The 21,801-nt window shown below is 39.2% G+C and overlaps 1 protein-coding gene across 5 annotated transcripts in view; it reads right to left on the reverse strand.

The window, feature by feature from the left end:
• nbr1b (NBR1 autophagy cargo receptor b) overlaps positions 1 to 21,801 on the reverse strand; it is a 34,476-nt gene that overhangs the window by 3,038 nt on the left and 9,637 nt on the right. Inside the window, exons 2-19 of one of the 5 annotated variants that reach the window (XM_053339316.1) lie at positions 17,626 to 17,688; positions 17,075 to 17,093; positions 16,945 to 16,967; positions 15,017 to 15,205; positions 13,000 to 13,077; positions 12,598 to 12,854; positions 10,386 to 10,511; positions 8,476 to 8,682; positions 8,223 to 8,382; positions 7,224 to 7,307; positions 6,877 to 7,062; positions 6,682 to 6,798; positions 5,353 to 5,428; positions 5,061 to 5,171; positions 4,689 to 4,859; positions 4,232 to 4,486; positions 1,566 to 1,764; positions 675 to 926 (exon numbers count right to left, since the gene is read on the reverse strand). In XM_053339316.1, coding sequence (XP_053195291.1) covers positions 675 to 926; positions 1,566 to 1,764; positions 4,232 to 4,486; positions 4,689 to 4,859; positions 5,061 to 5,171; positions 5,353 to 5,428; positions 6,682 to 6,798; positions 6,877 to 7,062; positions 7,224 to 7,307; positions 8,223 to 8,382; positions 8,476 to 8,682; positions 10,386 to 10,511; positions 12,598 to 12,854; positions 13,000 to 13,077; positions 15,017 to 15,205; positions 16,945 to 16,967; positions 17,075 to 17,093; positions 17,626 to 17,688 — 2,573 coding nt within the window. Of the gene's footprint in view, positions 1 to 674; positions 927 to 1,565; positions 1,765 to 4,231; positions 4,487 to 4,682; positions 4,860 to 5,060; positions 5,172 to 5,352; positions 5,429 to 6,681; positions 6,799 to 6,876; positions 7,063 to 7,223; positions 7,308 to 8,222; positions 8,383 to 8,475; positions 8,683 to 10,385; positions 10,512 to 12,597; positions 12,855 to 12,999; positions 13,081 to 15,016; positions 15,206 to 16,944; positions 16,968 to 17,074; positions 17,094 to 17,625; positions 17,689 to 21,801 lie in introns of all 5 variants that reach the window. The other 4 variants (XM_053339314.1, XM_053339317.1, XM_053339315.1 and 1 more) reach the window with 4 other exon arrangements.

Here is a 21,801-nt window from a genome sequence, read left to right on the forward strand (position 1 = left end):
ATATTTTTCAAGTATTTACAACCAATATAACAAACACCAGACCCCTAAAAACTAATAGCCTACTATGAATAGCCATTCCCCACAGCTAAGCATCTATCAGTGCATTCTTTTGGTTTTTACAACCCATTAATGATCATCAGTTGTTTTCAGTTAAAAAGCACAGATTAAACTTTACACGACAGTGTGTTTTCCAGCTTACCATGCTTCCCCCAACTGCCCAAAACAATCAATCAATACTACTTTAACACTACTTTAAGAGAGGGGTTTGAAATTACTGGTTAATATTCCACATGGTACACTATTTCTACATCAGTAATTCTGTCAGTGAAACAACATCAATTCCACTATTTCCATCTGCTTTTACTTTTTCTTTTCTTTTCCTTTCTCTGTTAAATAACCCTTCGTGCAAATATTTCACATTAAAAGCCAACCAGGATTGGGAGAGATTATTTTTTATGAGACACATCTGAGCAGGAAATGTTGGATTTCATTGACAGAAGCTTCACAATGATAAAAAGAAAAGGAAACCTGCTTCAATGCAACTGGAAATAATTAGAGAATAAGAACAGTACATTCAAATTGTCAAAGCAAAGTAAAACTTGAACATATGATACAATTTACCATTTAATGCATGTCTCTGATATTAGCTTTGTGTTTGTATCCTTCATACAGACCTTGGTGTGACGATGGCTTTAGGCGGTGCCACCACCTCAGGTGTCAGTGGCTCGTCATCCAGCGTCTGAGAGGTACACAGCATGTCATTGGCACTGCTGGCACCTGACATGCCCGTCTCTGCGGCTGCACCGCCTTCATCCGCTTCGCCTAGCTCCCCATCAGAGGTGGTGCTGCCCAGCTGCTCAGAAGATGGGTTGTCAGGGTCTGTGGGGGTCTTGGCAGGGATGTCGCCAGGCTGGGACAAAGCAGAGCTGCAACGGGACAAAGAAAGGTGAATTACGGTGGGGCTAAAAAACCTACAGTGTATTCAATTTCTGAAATAATTCTGAGAAAGTATATGAATAGGTGTTGTTGATGTCGAGCCCATAATGGCGCTTTTCCACTACACAGTTCCAGCACGACTCGACTCGGCTCAACTCGTTGTTTTTTGCGTTTCCACTAGGGATAGTACCTGGTACTTTTTTAGTACCTGCTCTGCTGAAGTTCCAAGCAAGTTGAGCTGATACTAAATGTGACGTCAACAGACGGCCGGCCACTGATTGGTCAGAAGAGTTGTCACTGGAAGAGTCATGAGCCGTCCCACACAAGAATTTTTAAATACCGGCAACAGTGTTACAGACATACGGCTCAATTTTGTTGCTTTGTGTGTGACAGAAAGCCACATACAGCAGCAAGTACACCATCGCCTCCATATCCTCCATTGTTTATGTGTTTGTGTCGTGTATAAAACGAAGTCACAGCAGTATCGCAGAGCCGTGCTATGACGACCCCGCTCACGTTGAGTAGATACCTTTTTGTAATGGAAAAGGTTGTTCCTGGAACCATGTCGAGTCAAGTCGAGCCAAGTAGTGCTGGAACTTTGTAGTGGAAAAGTGCCATAAGTCTTGTACCTGTACATGGACTCCCCCAGTGGCCGACTGGTGTCAAAGCAGTCAGGGAGGATGATGATGTAATCCTCTGAGGAGGTGGAGGAGGAGCGACTCCTCTTTTCCTCTCCTTCTTTCTCCTTCCCTTCCTCTGGCTCCTTCTCGCTGTCCTTCGCTGTGGACTCCACACAGATGTTCTCCATGTCAGGATCCTCGCTTTCACCTGTGTTAGGATTAAGGAAACGAATATGTGTCACTGAGGATACAGGGACTATTTTTGAAGTTCTGTCGGGCCTGCCTAATAAAAAGTATTCACAATAAATGAGCACAATTTTTTACATCTAGCTTTTTAACTCTTTGGACACTGTTATTGCTATAAAATGCTGTTTAAAGGTCTAACAGACCTAGTAAGAGGCTTGAGTCAGGATATGGTTAGCCTAGCCTGGCTCAGTAATTAGCCCATTTGTGCTAATTTTTATCCAGACAAAAACAAATGCTAAAACGTGCATTGGAACAGTTTGGAGCAGTGTATCCATCCACCCATCACTATAGTGTAGCATCTCCTGCTGCTATTGTTTGTCAAGATATAGTTTTAGCATGTAAGCTCATCAAAAACTGTTTACATTTTCTGTTTGTTTAAACCAACAACAAATGACCTTTCCACAGATCCATATGACCCTGTTCCCTGTGCTTCCATTCTTTAAGCTACGCTAGGATAACAGTAGGCTAGTCCTAAACTAGTCCTGACTCTGCCTCTGTACTGAACATCTCATTCTCGGAAGGAAGCAAATAAGTGCATATCCCAAGAAAAATGTATTTCTTTCAAGCAAGGAAAATACTATTTCTTTAAAAGTAAAAAATAACATGGTTTTCATGGTTAACATGACCTTATATGCATCTTTTAAATTACTGCAATATCCTTTGTTGCTGTCCAATATCTATTACTGAAGATGGACAAACTTTTAACTAGAGCCCAAAAAATGACAAAAATGACAACATTAAGGATTACAGAGGGCGAACACAAAGACACCTGAGTTTCCAGCTTTCAATGAGACGTTTGAGGTTTATCAGTTCCAGACAAAATCAATAGGGCTGATTACAGTATCTTGAAGGACAAGATGAGTTGGCCAAATACAAGTCAAAGTAATTTTCTATGTCTTTAGTCAACATAATTTTGACCTAATTTAAAGTGATTCTGTTGTCAATACTGCAAATTAGCTAAAAGCTAATATGTCAACTGCCACCAATACAAATTATTGATAGTAATTGTCACTGTAGTTTTACAGCAAACTGTGTGAATAGTGTTTCATCATGAAAGCAAATGATATGGTGATAGTAAAATTACAGAAATAATTCTTCTTAAATCATTTGCGTTCATGACTTTTAAACCAGCAGAAACAACACAGACATATCATTAGCATTTAAGCTAATGATAAAAATATATTGAATTTGTTAGCTAACTGTTGCTTATTTTCATAACTAGCAGTTATGGAGCAACATTATCATTCATTTAGAGTCATGTTTCTGTCCACCTAGTGAATATAAGTCCAATATTCACTTACTTTTAGCTGTGTTTTAACTCTCTACCAACTCCTGAGTGAAATATATGGCTCTTAAGCTGCTAAATGCTCTGCTATTTTCACCAGCTAGTCAGTTAACTGTGTCAATTTGCTGTTTAGTGCTGAGCAAGTAGTGTACAGTGGGGGTTTTAGAGCTTTTTTAATGCTTCTATCTCACAAATGATCTGTCAAAAATGTTGGTGATGATTTATAATCTGTTTAAGACTTTTTTAAGCTGCAATGTCTCAGACTAGTGGTTAACATGAGTAACATGGTCCAGAGTCTCTCTGACAGAAATCACTGAATCAGTTACCTCCTCATTTGTTAAATGGAAATGGAAGGAAGGTGCAAATACAGCTTTGTACATGGTGTCTGTGAAAAGATATGACAGTTTTGTCACAGAAAGAACACCTGGTCCACCTGGGCCTGATTGACACTTGGCACTCTAATTTGTTGACAGAATATGACTTCTGGTAATATTACAGGTGACGTTTTGCATCTTCACTATAAACCTTCCACACAGTTTATTCCAAGTGAGAAAGAAGAGCTGGATATAAAGAAAGTGAGCTGGTGAACAGCACAGTTCAGATATCATAGCAACATGACAGAAGTACATATGCATATGTTACCTACATATTTAACTTGTTTGTAAAACAATGGGCTTATTGAGTGAATCTGTGTAATGATGCTCATGTTAATGATATTCGACACATTTCTATTCGGTTTCTAATTGGGTTGAACATGATGAAGCTGCTCTGTTGTATTTTCAGTGAGGGGCTTATTTTCCCAGTTATTTATACGCTGTTTCCCATCTTGTTTCTTCGTTGACATGGCAACCAACACCACTTGGCTTTGTTGTTTATTTGCATGTAATTGAAAGCATCTGGACTTCCGTGAGAAAAATTTAAGAATCAACCTTGATCTTTAATCATAATTTGATGTTTTCTGAAACTTGAAACACACAAATGCTATTCTAAAATCTAGTTTCTTGTGACTTTTAAGTCAAAGTGAAGTCACAAGTTGCTGGTTTTAGGTCAAACACCAGCTGCTGGTCTGGTTTGTATTTGTCAACTTGAAATGAAAGTAATGTCAGCTCAACCACCAACCCACTGTGGTGTATTCTGCCGTCACCTGTGGCTATGTGCTCCTGCAGTGTGGAGGCTCTGGATAGAGCGTGGAGTGGGGTCGGTGCTGAGCTGGGGCCGAGCCCTGTGGTCGGGGCCACAGACAGGGGAGCGGGCAGGGAGGCTTTCAGCGGTGATGGGAGGGAAGCTTTGAGCGTAGCAGGTGGTTTGAGGGGGCTTTTGGAGCTGCCGGGGCTGCTGTCTGGGCTTTCTTCCACTTTGCTCTTGGTGCAGGAGCCGCCCTGAGCTGCTGGACGCACCACTGAGAGCAAGCAGGACATGGAATGTGAGAGACAGCTGATGAACTTTTCTCTTTCAATCAGATTCAAAAGGAAAGAAACATGGATTCTGAAAATACTGCTGGAGCTGAACACACAAATCAGAAATAGAAGAATAGAAGTATATCTACTGATCGTCTCAATACACCTAAAATGACAGCTTCTGACCTGCAGACTGACCTTTACCAGTACCTGGGCGGGACCCTCTTAAAGGGGCATGGTCAGGGGGCTCCTCCAGTGTCATGGAGCGAATCACCGTCTCACAAACAAACTGAGTCCCGCTGATGTCATCCTCGCCTTCCTCCTGAGCTGGGACTCCGCCACCTTCAGCTCCAGATCCTGCACCATGTGGGACATCTGAGAACCAGGGACAAACACAAAAGACAAGCATTGGACATGCAGGGTGGACTTCTTATATAGTTGACATATGTTTTTCTAACATTTTGTGGGTTTTACAAGCATAAATACACGTTTGTAGGTGGCTATATTTAGTTTATATAGAGAGTTTTAGGGTTCCATCAAGAACATTAAGAGAGTGTAATAGGAAACTCCAGTTACCCATGATGCTATTGATAACTTCTGTCTCTTCCTGGATCAGACCCAAAGAGGGACTACTCTTGTCCTGCAGGTGGCCCTCTTGAGGCAGAGGAGACATGCAGGGAGTCATGTCTGGATGGAGAAAAGACAGACAGAGACAGGACATTGAGGCAAGAGACTGATGATGAGTCAGTCCCCTTTAGAGAGCAACAGGTAGAAGCAGTAACTAGCAGTAAAAGCCTTATATCCAAAGCTAACTATGTTTCTGAACCAACCACCCAACAATTAATACACCAACTACAGCCTTTCTTACCAGCAGGAGTGTTATTTGGGACACTCTCCAACTCTTGGACGATGTTGATATCCAATAACTCAAAAGACAGAAGATCCTAAGAGATAAACAAGAGACAGAGAGAAAAGCACATGTGGTTGTCAATACTGTAGGACTATGAGTTCTGTGATAGTAAAGGAACAGATAAAAGCATCTCCAGCCTGATGATTTACTGCTGTTCTCTCTTGTTTTTAATTATAAACTGAATATATTGTGGTATTAGAATATTGTGTGAGAATGTCACCTTATGCCTTGAGGAATTGTGATGGACATTTTTACTAACTTTGACATTTTATTGACTGTGAGATTAATTAATTAATCATACGTAATAAGAAACTGATTTGTTAGGGACACATTGATCCAATACTGAGTGTATAAAGTGGAGCAGCACTGCCTTTAGCTTCAGTCACGTGACATATTCTGTGTGTTAGTGAAGTTTTGGGCCACACTGTGCTGCCAGAACAGTTTCAGTATAGATTCTTCAGTCTGTGAACACTACTGGAGGGATGAAAACCATTCTTCTAAAAGATGCCCTAATTAGGTGTTTTGGTGATGATGATGATGGAGGAGAGCACTGTCTAAATCTACATGCACCTTCTATCATGTGCTGTCACATATGTGATCATGATGTCACATACATGCCCCACATAAACAGCTTATTTCATCACTTTAATAAAAATTAAATAAATAAATGTTTTGCCTTTATTTGACAGTAGATGGCATAGAGACAGACAGGAAACAGGAAAGGTCTCTTGCCAGAGTTGAACCAGGGGTGCTGCTGTAATAATGCGGCATGCACCACTCGGCTCCCAAAGGTCTCCCCCCTATTTCATCACTTGTGTGTGAGGTGGGTTTGTCACACCAAGCAGACTGCTGATCTCTGTCCATTAAGCCTTCTTTTTTCCCTGCATCTCTAGAATTGTACAACGTGGTGTCATCCGGTACGAAGTGTGCAGAATCAGCCACAATAAGTTTATCTTTCATTGTTTAATGTGTTTCTGGTAGGAAGACAACATGTGAGACGACTCTGTGCATTGATTGGCTGCAGGTTTGTCTTGACGGAATTTGCCACAAAAATGCTTTTCACTGCTCGTTGGTGTGTTTAGGACTCAAACCACCCTAACCCTAACCCTAACCCAGTACCTAACCCGTACCTCCTTTCATTTGTCCCCATCTATAACTATTTAGCATTTTGTAACTTTGTTTTTAATGAGGGGTATAAGGGGAAATAAAATTGAGTTAATCTCTAGACTTATTGGCTACCTGCAGCATTGCAAAGTATATAGCAAGCTAATTACTGCAGAGTGTTACCTGTGCAGTGAGCAGGTCAACAGAAGGGATGTAGTATTCTTCTTGGTCCACAGACATGAGAGGTTGCTCCCTCGAAGCTGCACAGGCTTTCCCATCCTTTGCCACTGGGTTCTTCCCCTGCAGACAAAGTCAAGTCAGTTTGACACAGAACCATATCTACAATAAGCCTGTATCAGTATGTAACATTCCTTCTACCTGTGGCGTGACACAGGGGGACACCAGTATCCCATCGACCATCATAGGGGCCGGGGCCAGAGGGTCGACCACAATGCTGCACCAGACCCTGGGTCCAAACTGCTCTCCGGCGTGGGCCAGACGCCAGTGGGAGGTGTAGGAGCCCTCCACAGTGGGAGCACATAGAGCCACGCTCACTATGCCGACCTGGACAAACAGGAAGAGATGCTGTTACTGGTACATGTTGTTGCTGATTTTTTTTATTTTATTATTTTGGTCTTGTTTATGGGATTCAGTGCCACACAGAGGGATAAAAAAAGAGATAGTTCAGGGTTCTTCTCTAAATATTAGTGAAAATAAAAACTCACCTGTCCTGGCTGGAGAAAGGGAACAGACACTTCTCTCCAGCGGTCCCCAGATCCCACCGCCAAGTTTCCCCACATGAACTTCAGCTGCAATACGATATAACAATATAATTATCAGCAGCAGAATTAACTGTTTCTTAGAGGTGTAAAAATCTATAGTTTTACATGATTAAAGGATCAGTTTACTTTGTGTAATGTGATGGGTGATGCTCATAGTGACAAACACAAAGAAAATCTGATCAAGGCCACAATTTGTACTTCCAAAAGGATTAACCTTTTATTTTGAAATGACTCCAGGATCAATGAAGTTTTCATGTCCATGTGGTTTAGTCAAATTTAAAGGGTTAAAATGTGAAAATAAACATACCAATAATTTGCACACATTCTTTTTTTGTGGACCCAGCATCAAATTTCTGCTTTTAATTAATTTTGAGAGAATATATTTAGAAGATTATGGCAAAAATGTCTAAGTGGTGTAACCATAAAAACTTTGTACCAAATAATTCAACTTGCTTAAAAACAGTAAATTCTCAATAAAATACCACATCAACTAGTTTGGCATGACCGTACATTATAACTTTTATATTAAATAAAGCTAATGGAATACAATTTTCAAATATTACATTTAATCTGGAGCATGATGGAGATCAGGAAACATTTACAATGATGAACATTTACAAGATTTAAATTAAGTAATTATTAGTATAAGTCCACTTAAATACACTGTAGGTGGATAAAATATTGAACATGGATCATTCTTTTGTGGTTACACCATTTGACATTTTCAGGAGCATTCAGTCTTACTTTTGGTAAAAAATGGTGCAGACGTCATTTCAAATGATATAAAACCAACAAAAATACTAAATGTACATTTGAACAAACCTGATGCTGCTTTTAAAACTATTTTAACACATTTTTGAATTGCTCAACTTGCCAACACTTATTTGACACTCACCCCGCCAAGAGAAAAGAGCAGACTGGACTACATAAAAGGTTCTTTACCTTAGTATCGGGGCTCCAGCCGATTGTTCCAGTGTTCCTCATCTTCCAGTACTTGATGAACTTGGTCCCAGGACGCAGTCGGGTTCCGTCGGGAAGGTTCTCGTCCAGAAATGCAGCAGTCATGGTTGGAACCACCAGTGGACAGGGACGCTTTGGACGCCTGGCAAAAGTTGTTATTTTAAATATGCTGACTTTCCTCAATAAATAATAATAAGACCTTCTCTAGACTAGTTGTGTTTAGTCAGTGACCTACTCAGGGCTGTTATGCTGGGTGGCTCGAGGCTGCAGGAGCACGGGGGAGGAGCTTCCATCTCGGTGGGAGGAGCTCCACTGTAAGCCCCGCCTCTCCATCCTCAGCTGTTTCCTGATCTCTTTGACCTCAGCTTTCAGCAGGCGCTTCTCTGCTTTCAGCCGCTGCTTCTCCGCCTTCCGGAAACTGCGGTCGCCTCGCCTGTAAAACCTGGAAGGAGGAACCACAATTTTTTGATGAACTCAATCAATAGTCAATGAAATGATAACATTAGCAAACGTTAGCTCAGAAGCTAAATTGCATCCGGAACCATGGACAGGATCAATTTAGATATCTGCTATTTTCAGCTTTCAATATGACTTACCAGCAGTTTGCTATTGTTAGGAAACACAGCAGTCAGTAATAGTAATACTACACTTTATTTATCAAGCACATTTCATACAAGGTATGTAGCTCAATGTGCTTTACAGAGAAAAATAAAAATACAATATCATAAAATAACAGCAAATAAACATAAAATATTAAAATTAGATCACTTGCAAAAATTAGACAATTAGTAAAAGTAAGTATATATATATAAGTAAAATGACAGTAATTAAAAGCCAGATTAAATAAATACATTTTGAACTGAGCCCACATCATAGGTAGATTATTATTAAAGAAAGTTGCACTATTCTAATTTCTCGTACACATTAGTATGTAGTATAGTCCAGGAAAAAAGAGCATTGCAGTGTTCTAATCTGTTAGAAATAAAAGCATGAATAAGTTTTTCAGCATCTGTGTGGGAGAGGAACAGCTGTATTTTGGCAATATTTCTCAAGTGATAAAAAGCTGTTAAAAAGCAAGAGCATTACCATTACCCCCTCTGAGATAATCAATAATAATCAAGCTGATCATCTGGGTACAGGACACAAATAAAAGGCGGGAATATTTTGTAATATTTATGGACAGAAGTGTCAGGAAGCTTTTAGATTCTGACAGAATCTGATGTCATCATCTCCAGTCATAACTAAAGACTAATATGTGAACACGTCACCCTGTTCAGTTAGTCTCTTCTGACACTTCTGGGTGTTTCTGTGTGGTGCATGGTCACTCAATGTAAACATGACATTCATTGAATATGTATTTAAAGTAGCTCTAGTGACATGGCTCTATGGATGGATGGAAGGATGTTGGTTACCTCATTGGTCCAGATTGACAATCCTGACTTTTGGAACAGATTGTCATAAAACTTGCTTCAAACATTCATGTTTGAACAGGATGAACTGTAAAAACCTTTTAACTTTTCATCTAGCCTCATCATCATAAAAAAATCAATTATTCCACCACTTGTACACACCTGTTAGCCTATTAGCATGCTAACTTGATACATTAATCATTAGTCATTATGATACACTTTATACCTGCTGAATATCCAGACTATTTGTATGCATCATTATCAAACCTGCTACATCGGTATCGGCCTACATGTGATCCAATATGAACCAATATATTTTAATTTTTTTACTTAAAGTAGACAACATTTTAAGTGTATTTCATCCTTTCTCTAAACTCAAGTTATATACTTCTGTTTACATAAGTTGATATATACACACACAGATGTTTTTTGGTTGTCTTTTTAATTGATAGTTATTTATTATTGTCAATTTCCCAGTGAAGTTTACTGTTTCAGTGCACTGATGTCATTTTATACAGTTTATTGTTAAACAGCTCTCAGTACCTCCTCATCCCACTAATGTATTGTATATTTATTGTTTCTTGTATATACTATTTGGAGATGGTTTTATTGTATATTTTATTTTTATTTTTTACTCTTGGCATCGTTCAAATGCATGCTACCATGGCTCTTGTTGAATATTATATCTATAACTATAGCACTTTGAAGTGATTGTGATATGATTGTTGTGTCCTACCTGCTGTGGTCTGGTGCAGGTGATCCATGCTCCGGGATGGACAGAGGAGTCCTGGCTCTCACCAGGTTGTGACTGGGATCATGAGAGAAACTGCAGGGCTCACACAGAGTACAGGCTGTACACACACTGACCACACACAAAAGATGGACAGGAATATAAGAGGGAGAGGGAGAAAATGAAAGGGAGAGAGAAAGAAGGGAGAGATGGGGGGGGGGGGGGGGGGCTTTAAAATGACCTTTGAGTCAAGCTGATGACTTTCACTTTAAGTAACCCTAACCCTACTTTAAGTAAAGAGAAAGTAGAGCAGCTGGAGTCACACTGTCATGTAAACAGAAACTGACCTCCATCTTTAAGTTTCATATAGCCTACTAGGAAAACACTTGTATGTAGAGTCAACACTGTTTTCCCTTTTGTTCCTTTCTTTACTTTTTCTCATCATGACTAAAACTTAGATCCCTGTGAACAAAGACACTCTGTAAAACAACTTGTAAATATGAATAGATGTTAAGATAGGTAAACCATTAGGATGATTAAAAAGTAACCATCTAAATGGTGAAAATGGAAAATATTTTAGGCAATTCAATAAATGCTTCAGTAGAGTAAGGGGGAAAAAAATAGTTCAACATTTTGGGTAATTTGCTTTATTTCCGAGTGTGAGATGAGTCCCGAGTCAGGATGCATTTAGGCTAGCTGGAAGCAGAAAAAACTACAAACACCTCTATGAAAAGTTTTATTCATAAAGGTACAAAAAAACAACAATTTGCAGGAAGCTGCATGCTGGAACAATTTCTTGATGACTAACAGCAGAGATCAGTGACTGTGTATAACTTCTCAGACTCTTGACATCATGGTAGGTTTGTCAGGTTTGATCTTAACTCAACAAAGAGTTGGTGAAGTACTGCACTATAGCCAGGGACATTTAATAACACCCTATTGACAAAAATCATGTTTTTATAATATTAATATAATATTTATAATATATCTGTTTTTAAAAGTAAATCTGAGAGAAGAAAAAATAACATTCTAAAAAGGAGATCCAATTAGTCTAAAAAAACAGAATTACCTTTTAAGCATAGTATTTATTGATAATATCATAATAATAACCCTAATAATTAGGACTGTCACAATAATGACGTTATCAACTTATGTAATTATCAACATCATCATGTCTCTTATCAATCTTTGTTTCCAGCAGCAGCAGCAGGCAGCCCACTGTACACTAGCTTACAGTTAGCAACTAGCTAGCTGGTGAACACAGCAGGGCATTTAGCAGCTAAAGAGACTGATATTTCCCTCAGGAGTTGGTCGACACATTCACAGTAAGGTGATAATATGTCACCGTTTTGTTTTACAGCGTTTTACCCTCTAACTGGTCAATAAATTAAACACTTTAAATTCTGAAAACAAACAAGAGTAAGACCCTGCAGACATGCTAGCAGCTCAGTGCTGCTTTCAGCTAAATGCTAATAGCTGAGGAGAGATTTCTGGCCTAGAATTTATGGAATTAAAAAAGGTAAATAACTCTGTACCCAACCATAATGACCCACCCACTCTCCAATCCCAGCCTTCACCTCCCCTTGCATTATTATGCTATTATATTATCATTATATCGTTGTTATAAAATTATTTTCAAATGACAATAATATTGTTTATCGGGATTATTTCTTATATATCGTCCAACAAAAGTAGCTATCATGACAGGCTTAGTAATAATCACTCAATTATTACAGAGGTCAAAACCTTGTATATGGCAGGATTGTTTATGGTTAATGTGTAAAAATTGTGGCCAATTTATTGCAGGGATAGTCAGTGGTAGTGTCTATAATGCAAATTCATGGATATACATTGTTCATCTACAATTTTTCTGTAGTGGTCGCAGTAATACTTGCAGGTAAAGTGTCCTAAAGTAACATATCGCATGACATAGTTGAGCTATGTTTGAGTTAAAAAAAATAAAATCTATAAATGCAGCTGCAAGAATAACCGTTTCCAGTAATTTCTTGGGATGTTTGATTAGAAAGAGAACTTCTTATTTTATCTTAACTGCCTCTTTCCCAGTTTATGATTGGAGGCTGAGTTGGAAATTGTAAATGAAAGTTCTGAGATGACTTTGGTTGCATATCTCCACCCGATTTTTGCAGTTACAGTCAAATCAAGCACGCCTGCAGTAGAAGTGAAAGAATATAAACGCTGTGTTGAACTGAATCAGTACCTGCACTGGTAGCCTCCCCCTGTAGTCTGCCCCCTACAGGACGAGCAGGGAGGAGTGGAGGAGGAGGATGGCGCTCCGGGTAAAGTGGAGGAGGAAATCTCAGGGACTTGCTGGGCCTCTGCTCCTCCAACCGTTTCCCCTCTGCCTCCCACTGCTCCCCCTCCTCCTCCGCCCCCCAAAGGCTTATGGATGCAGCACTGTCCGGAGAATTCCCGGCAGATCTTCTCCACCGCCTCGCGAACCACCTGGTCCTTAAACTGGGAGAGAGGAGAGGAGAGGAGAGGAGAAGAGAGGAGAGGAGAGGAGTGATCACTGATAGTGTTTTTGGGGCTTGTAATCTACATCATTTGCTCAGTTCATCCATCAAAGCAGACTGATTGTGTTTTTGGGTATTTTTTTTACCTTCTCCATGTAAGAGGTAAACCAGGCTGGAGGAGTCTTGTCTTCTTCTTTGGCCCCTTTTACTTCTTTCATGATCACCTGCTTTGATCAGAAGAGAATATTCATTAACTAGAACCTGTATAATAACATTTTTAATATATTATCAGTAATTAATTATTTATACTGTTGTCCTCTGGTCAATTTTGACCCAGGAGGACAATAGAAAATGAGATATAGTTTCATTTAAATGAGGCCCATTGTCCATAATTTCCAGCCTTAATGCTATAAAATACAATACAAACATCTGTCCTATAACTGCCATATATCCTAAACAAGATGCTTTCTCTGACTTTTTAACCTCTTAATACACGCCCCTATTTTTTATGTTGTTAGCCTAAACAACATGCCCAAGTTGTGAGCAGCACAGATCCCACATAGTTTGAGACTCAGATATGTGTCTGGTATCAGTGGAAAGGAAACACTCTCAGGATTCTTGTAAAAGTGTCTGTGTGATTCTGTGACTTACTGACAAAGAGTGGCAGAGGTTACAATGATGGGGTTGTTTACTTGCCCATAGGTTTGCCTATACAATGACATGTGTACAGACATTCAGGGACATCTCAGCGGGATATAGACACAATGAGGCCACAGCCACAGGTCTTGGCTTCATGCAGTCCAAATTTGAAGTCAGAAAACCAAAAGATGAATTTTTCAGAGTTATATTTCAACAGGTATGTCCATGCGCATGTCCTCATTGGCTTTGGAGACATGTACTGCCTAATCCTAAACACCGATTGGCTTGTGTGTGGTGTCGTCAGAAGCAGAAGAGGCTCACGGTTGTAAACATCTAGTCATGTGTACTCTGGGATGGACGTGCAGGTCAGGAAATGGCGTAAACGGACCGTATATGGTTTGTTATTTGTGTTATTACGTTACGTGTTGGACTACATACATGGACATATTGAGGAAAATATTCCGGTTTTATGGAAACGGATTTCATATTTCACAAGAATGGATATTTGGTGAGCTGTACAGAAAGTCCTGAGTCATAAGATGAATGTGGTGGATAAAGGGAAGACTTTGAAGGTATGTAGGCATTATTGCTTTTCTCACTTAGCTGAGTGGCTAGCCGAGCTAATCGCTAATACTATTACGGCTGTGAGCAACCATATAAGTCGTTAGTGGTCTTGAATGAATCAGGGCAATCTAAGCTTTCCAACAATGTACGGCATGAATATATATGTTTAAGGGTTGGTGTTTAAAACATTCAGAAGAACGTGTGGCTACCTCCTAACATCCGTCCCGTCCCGTAGACGGAACAGCGTGCGTTAAGAGGTTAACCAGTTTGATTCTAAGTGAAGACTGACACACATGGATCTTTCCAAGATTCAGTGAAATGAACCTGACAAAATACAGACTCTATGCATAAAATGGTGACGTTACAATCCAACTGTCAGATGTTAGTCTTTTCTTTTATATGCTGTTTTTCTCACGCAAATATGACTGACTTTGGTTTGCTCTATTTGTCAGCTCTGCTCTCCTACAGACAACCTGCACAAATCAATGCTTTTAAGCTGGGTGACTGGGCCGAGGTGAGCTCAGGCATAAAATGTTAAATCGATATGCCTTCATCATGCAGGGGCTATTTTTAAAACTGAACAGAAAACACTAGACTCTTCTTTGGAAATGAGAGAAGAGATCGGCCATACAGGGTTTAACTTGATTCCCCAGATTAAATGTAATATTTAGAACAATTTTATTCCATTACCTTTATTTAATATAAAAAGTTATAATGTAAGATCAAGCCAAACTATTACTGACTACCAAAGACTGTGTTCAAGTTATTTATATGTTTAATTTTTACATTTTAACCCCTTTAAATTTGACTAAACGTCACATTGAGAGTGGTGAGATGCATCATTTCCAAAGTGATTCAATCTTTGACATACTCTAGAAATGCTTCCTTAGTTTCAGATTAAATAACTGATAAATGGCCTAAAATTGTGTCCGATATGAAGTCCTGCGTAGAGGGTCTTACCATGCCCTGTTCTGGCACTGCAGCCTGGACCTTGCGACTAACCACCTGGGCTAGAGTAGGACAGTGCTGTGGGGGTCTGAAGCCCCTCTTGGGCTCTGCTCCACTAGCCTTGGTGGTGGAGACCCTTGCTGGCTGGCCCCGAGTCTCGTACACGTTCATGTGCAGACGGTTCCCCTGCCTCACTGCACTCTGGAAAAACACAAAAATGGGTTAGTCTCGCTTGATTCCATTTGCCGACTGCATCAGAATTAAAAACACATGAGCGGGGTAGAGCATAGCTCAGTGGGTAGAGCACCCGCCCCATGTGTTGAGGCTACAGTCCTCGCTGCACGCCCGGTTCAAATCCCGCACCGAGCAGTCCTATACTGCATGTCATTCCCCCCTCTCTGCCTCCAGTTTCTCTCTACTAATCTATACAATAAAGGCTGATATATATGCTGATCTTTATAACCATTGGCCACAAAACCAATGGCTTTGACACTAAGGTTATTGTTAAGAGTTGGGTGAGGGTTAAGGTTTGGACTGTTGTATTAGGAGGGGAGGAAGCTGAGCATAAACCTGTTCAACCAGTTAATCCACACTCCAACCTTCATCCATTGTATGAGGTCATGACTGAAATCTCGGATACGAATGCTCAAAATAGGTATTCACAGGACGGCCTTCTTAGAGACACAATCAGGAGATCACACATCAAGAACCAAGCTTATACTCACATTGTTGAAACCTAAACCCAACCTGACGGACCCTGACTTGCAAGGTTTGAGACCCTAACACTACAATTGTTTGGGGTCAGATGTGTGTGAGGAGGTAAAGCGATTTGTCCATTAGTCACTGGAATTCAGTCCCCACCTCCTTGGACCAATCCCATAACAATCCCTACCCACTACCAATTCACCACTAGGTGTCACTCCAAATCAAGTCACACTCACAACTGTGGAGGGCCCCTATAAACTGGTAGCCAAATTATGGCAATGTAGAAAGACGGTACTGTTGTTTCCTCCATTCTCCTGTTGCACTGCCTGATGCAGACTCAAGGGTTTCACAGTCCACTTACACTCTCTGGTCATTTGATTGGGAAGGCCCTTAATTTGGCAAAACCTCCACATGAACGTGAAAACAAATGGGAAGTAGATGGAGCTGGTTTGGGATTGGGCCCTCCTGTACACATGTCCAAGTGCCCTTGTGGTATAGAAACACAATTTAAATGGTAAAATGGTAAATAGACTGTACTTATATAACCACTTTTCTAGTCTTTATGACCACTAAAAGCACTTTTACACTACATGTCACATTCACCCATTCACACACATTCATATACTGATGACAGGAGCTACCATATAAGGCAAACCGCTCATCAGGAGGAAGACTAACCATTTATGCACATTTTGCGCAGCCATCTGGAGCAATTTGGGGTAAAGCATCTTGCCCAATGACATGGACAATGACATGGACAAGGACAAGGATACATCAACATGCAGACCGGAGGAGCCAGGAATCAAACCTCCTATCTTCCGATTGGGTTAGGATGACCGCTCTACCTCCTGAGCCAGGAGGTCAATTTTGTGTTAGAGCTTTTTCGCCTACTTCATTCCAACTCATTACCACAGGTTTTACACATTTTTGGGGGGGAAATTATGGTTAATAGGCCCAATTTAAATGAAATTATACCTAATTTAACGCATGTTGTCCTCCAAGGTCTACCTGATTGAATCCATTCTGGTTCAACAAGTATTGGCTGCACTATCTCTCTTTCACTTTTTCCACTTGTGTATCTACTTGCAACAAATGAGGCATGGACGCTCCCATTTGCAAAGAGCCACACCTGAGCTTGACCTGAAACCTGATACTCTGTCAGGGCCTTTCATAAGCAGCTATAAATGGATTCATGTGGAGTTGCCTTTTGTCTCCAAATTGGCATTTCTGCTTACCTTCAGCGCCTCCTCGTACTCCACTGGAATGGAAGCAGAAACATTCATTTTTAATATGACATTCATATGTAATTTATTTTAAATGTCACATATTTGTTTTGTGGTCTTATGACTGGTGATGTTATCTTACCTTGGCTGTTAATGGACACCTGGAAGAAGAAAACAGAAATATGTAAAGTTGTAAAGTTTAATATAGATCTGTGACATTTTCAGTGTTATTGTCAGATTGTTATTGGTTTGGTGATAGTTTCAGGAATTTAAGGGCCACTCCATCAATTTTACACAGTCAAAGACCAACAATGATGATGTCATAGTGATGTCATCAGGATTTTCCCAGCAAAGGGACTACAAACTTATAAGAAAAAGCCTGTGTTACCAATTGAGAGGGTGAAATTTGAAAGATATATTGAATATTTACCAGACAGGGACAGATTCTATTAAGTTGCATTATAGGAATCACAGGATCTAGTATTTTCAGAAGTGGATCTATACTAGGAACTCAAAACCAAATCTCTGTTTCACCAATTTTGAAAAGGTCGCTTGCACATCCTCCAACATTATAAAAGTGCAGCACTAAACTGCTAGAGCACCATTGTGAAATTACAGACAGACAGACAAATATTGAAAATGGGGAGTAAGCAAATAAAAGCCAGCGTGATGACAAACTCGAGATCCTCTCACCTCTTCATTCTCCTCGTCGAAGTAGGTCAGCTGAAGACTGCACAGGCCAAACGAACGCTTCACCTGCACACGCACACACACACACACACACACACACACACACACACACACACACAGAGAAAGGGGACATAAGTGGACATAAATAAAGCAGTGACGATTTCACACCAAATTAGTATGAACTCAGTGGCTCAGACTGAGGTGTGCGTTTGTCTCACTGATGCTGCTGATCGTGTAGTTTAGTTGCCAGGGGGATTGGGAAAACACAGTTTGTCTTTCTGCATGTGTATATGTGTGTGTGTGTGTGTGTGTGTGTGTGTGTGTGTGTGTGTGTGTGTGTGTGTGTCTTCAGCATCAAAAAGACGACCTCTGAGAAGACAGTTTGTCCCTGAGCACTGCTAGAGGAAGCAGTGCTCAGGGACTCGGTTCACACTCCTGCTGGCTCTTTACTGGCTGAAAGCTGGATGCGGTATCCGGGGCAACACTCTTCCCTCTATGGCTCTCACTTCATCATGCCTTCACACGAACCCACACGGACTCACGTTGCATGTACGAGTCAACAATTGATAACATCTCAACCTACACACCACTTGCATCTTTTTCATTGATGAGACTACAACAGACAGCTGTGACTCAGCAGCACAGACAAATGAACTGTGCTGTGGCTGACCATAAATCTGGAGATGCAGAGCTCTCAGTGGATATTTCACCTTCTTTCTTGACACTGGCTGTTTCCAATGCCATGTATAAAAAAACTCAATAAAGCCTTCTAGACTTCTGGACAATTTTCAGTGGCTCCAGGCTCTTTGGAGCTCACTGGTACACTATTAGTACACTATTAACTATTAATAGCCTTCCACTGCAGGAACCTAACAAACATAACTACCTGTACTTCACTGTCTCACTTTAGTATTTTATACAGAGGGTCCAAACATATTACCCCCACAGCAGTTTATAAGAGCCTTGATATCACTTCTTTTAACTAACCAGTACTAGGGTGGCCAACTCCCTGAAAGCTAGAAATAAGGGACACCTAGTTGGCAGGGCCGGCCGTCCCAATTGCGTTTTTGTGTGTGAAACTATTTTTAAATGATTTGACTCAAAACTGAATTTAATTCGATGCATGTTTTTGAGTGATACGAATACATGGAAAACAAATTATTATTCAACAATTTATTTTTTAGTGCAACATAACACATTTTAAGAGAAATCTGTCCTGCTTAACTTTACAAAATAAAATAAATCATTCTTCTAACATAACTCAGTCCTGCTTAACTTAACAGAATAAAATAAATCATTCTTCTAACATAACTCAGTCCTGCTTAACTTTACAAAATAAAATAAATCATTCTTCTAATATAACTCAGTCCTGCTTAACTTTACAAAATAAAATAAATCATTCTTCTAACATAACTCAGTCCTGCTTAACTTTACAAAATAAAATAAATCATTCTTCTAACATAACTCAGTCCTGCTTAACTTGACAGAATAAAATAAATCATTCTTCTAACATAACTCAGTCCTGCTTAACTTAACAGAATAAAATAAATCATTCTTTAACAGAACTGTCCTGCTTAACTGAAAACAGTATAAAATAACAGCAAACAATAGAAAGCAGGAAATTCCTTTAATAGTGCACATTTAGTGCAATAAGAAAAGTGTAAACAGAAAGTCTGTGGAAAAGTTGTCTTCTGGTATCTTCTTGCAAACAACAGTACCTCGACCAATGAGGAGAGCCGGATTCTGCATTGTCATTCTCTGACACTTCTCTGTGTGCTGTCAGCTCACTGGTCACAGAGCAGGAGAGGGCTAGCAATAAGATTACTGTAATTGTTCATATAAAACGCCCTGTCATTCATTTATTCCACTGACATTTTACAGACTACTATTTTTTAGACTGTCTACTTATTCTGAGTCTTAATTAAATAAATAAATATAATAACTATGACTGACATTGTTTGGTTATTTTACTGTTTTTGATTTGATCTTGTTCTCAGTGTGGCAGTGATGATGTAATGTATACTTGTATTCATTCTTTGAAAGATGGAACTAGTCATTTTACTGCCTTGGGCTGCAACTAACATTTATTGTCATTATCGATTAATCTGTCAACAATTAGTTGTTTGGTTCAATAAAATGTCGATCACTGCTGAAGATTATGTCCTCAAATGTCTTGTTTTGTCCAGAACCTAAAGATATCCAGTTTAATATCACAGGAGACTGAAAAGAATCAGAAAATGTGAGACATTAGAGACGCTGGAATTAGAGAATTCGGCAAATTTTCTTCATTAAAAAATTACTTTAATTGATTGAATTATTTGAATCTTTGGCAACTAATCAATGAATCAACTACAGTGGTATACAACTGAGCTCTGGACTTGTGGTCTTCAGTGTCTAATGTTCTTCACAACATCTTTTTTATAGATAACAGTTGTTTGCTGACTCATGGGACTGAAATGCAACACCAGGAATGACATCAAGGAGAGATTGTGAATGAGCACTGTCATCTCTGTTTGTGTGACTCATCATGTTAAGACTGTGTTTGACTATGTACAATATGATGTATGTTTTTCCATCCTGGGGACGCACACAGAAATGTGCATGAACTGGTATTTATAATAACAGACCAGCATGAATGTTGTTCCAGTGTCAGCTGTGAGTTCTGTGATGAGGAGAGAAGGAATTTAAAAGCTGAAACATTGTTTTTTTAGGTTGATAACCAGCTATAAAGATAATGTGATTTTTATGAATCTATACAGCAGAGCATCAGAGTCACACTTATAGACTCAATATAAATCACTTTTCTCTAATCAATTTTATTTCATTTTTGTTCTTAATTGTAACACATCAGGTGTAGTCAGTGTCAATATGAGCATGACTCATCATTGATTTTATGTCATATATTTTGTTATATTTTGTCCTTTATTTTTATGTTTGCACCACGTTACATGCATATTCAATCTAATCTGAGCTAATGTAATCCAATCTTCTCTATTCCTATCTGATTCTCCTTTACTATTGAAACTTCCGAGAATCGCCTAAAAACCATACTTCTACTCCCGAGCTTTTAACTGTGCAGATGTTTCACCTACAGTCTCCATAGGTTTGTGCTGCTGTGTGCTCTGTGTGAAGCACTTTGGATCAACTGTGCTGTGTTTAAAGTGCTACGTTTAAAATCATCAAAAAGTCATCAAATGTAATAAGTTACATTACTTTGATGAAGTGATTGAAATAGTTACATTACTTATTACATTTTAAATAAGATAACTAGTTTCCAAAGTAGGGTTGCAAAGGGGTGGAAAATTTCCGGTATATTTCCGGAAAGTTTCCGATAAATTTCCATGGGAAGTTAAGCTGGGGAATTTTGGAAATATTCCAAATTGGAAACTTTCCATGGGAATTAAGGGAATTATGGGAATTTATGGCAACTGAGGGTAATTTAGTGGAAAGGTATCATCATTTGATTGATTAATTGGATAAAAAAAGTCCACCCCTTCATTAAAAAACAGAACATTATTTTAAGTTGACAATGAAAAAAAGTTCACAAACAATGTCGCTTGATGTCCCTGAGCTGTTGAAGTTATATTAAATTATACAATTATTTATAATTTAATATTAAAAAAACAACTAAATGTTATTATTCTTAATGGTTTCACACACAACCCTGAAAAAAACAACAATGTGTCAGTGAAGCTACACATCCCTGACGGGATCTGTGCATGTGATGGAGGAATGCACAGTGCATGTAGGGGGCGTGGTCTCACAACTATATTTAAGTTCCCTAATAAGAACATACCTTCAGTTTAGTAAATTCCCGGTTTATTCCCGTTAATTCCCATGGAAAGTTTCCAAGTTTGAAAATTCCTGGAATTTTGCAACCCTATTCCAAAGTAACCTTCATAACTCTGTATATACATAAAGTTGAAGTTAAAGTAATGACAGCTGTTCCTCTACAATGTAACAGAATGAGTGAAACAGCATGTCTTCTTTCCTTTATCTCTTTTATTTCAGTTTAACCTACATTTTTTACTCCAGCTTTTCATTTTTTTAAAAATTGTAATTTGTTCTTTGTTTTAATTTCTTTTCTTTATATTTAAAGTTGAATTGATTCTGATCTAAATCTACTCACAGTTGTAGTTATGAATTGAAAGTTTTTTTTTTGTATCAGCATGTCTTTCC

The sequence above is a fragment of the Scomber japonicus genome, chromosome 18 (genome assembly GCF_027409825.1).
Source record: "Scomber japonicus isolate fScoJap1 chromosome 18, fScoJap1.pri, whole genome shotgun sequence".
NCBI classification, from domain to species: domain Eukaryota; kingdom Metazoa; phylum Chordata; class Actinopteri; order Scombriformes; family Scombridae; genus Scomber; species Scomber japonicus.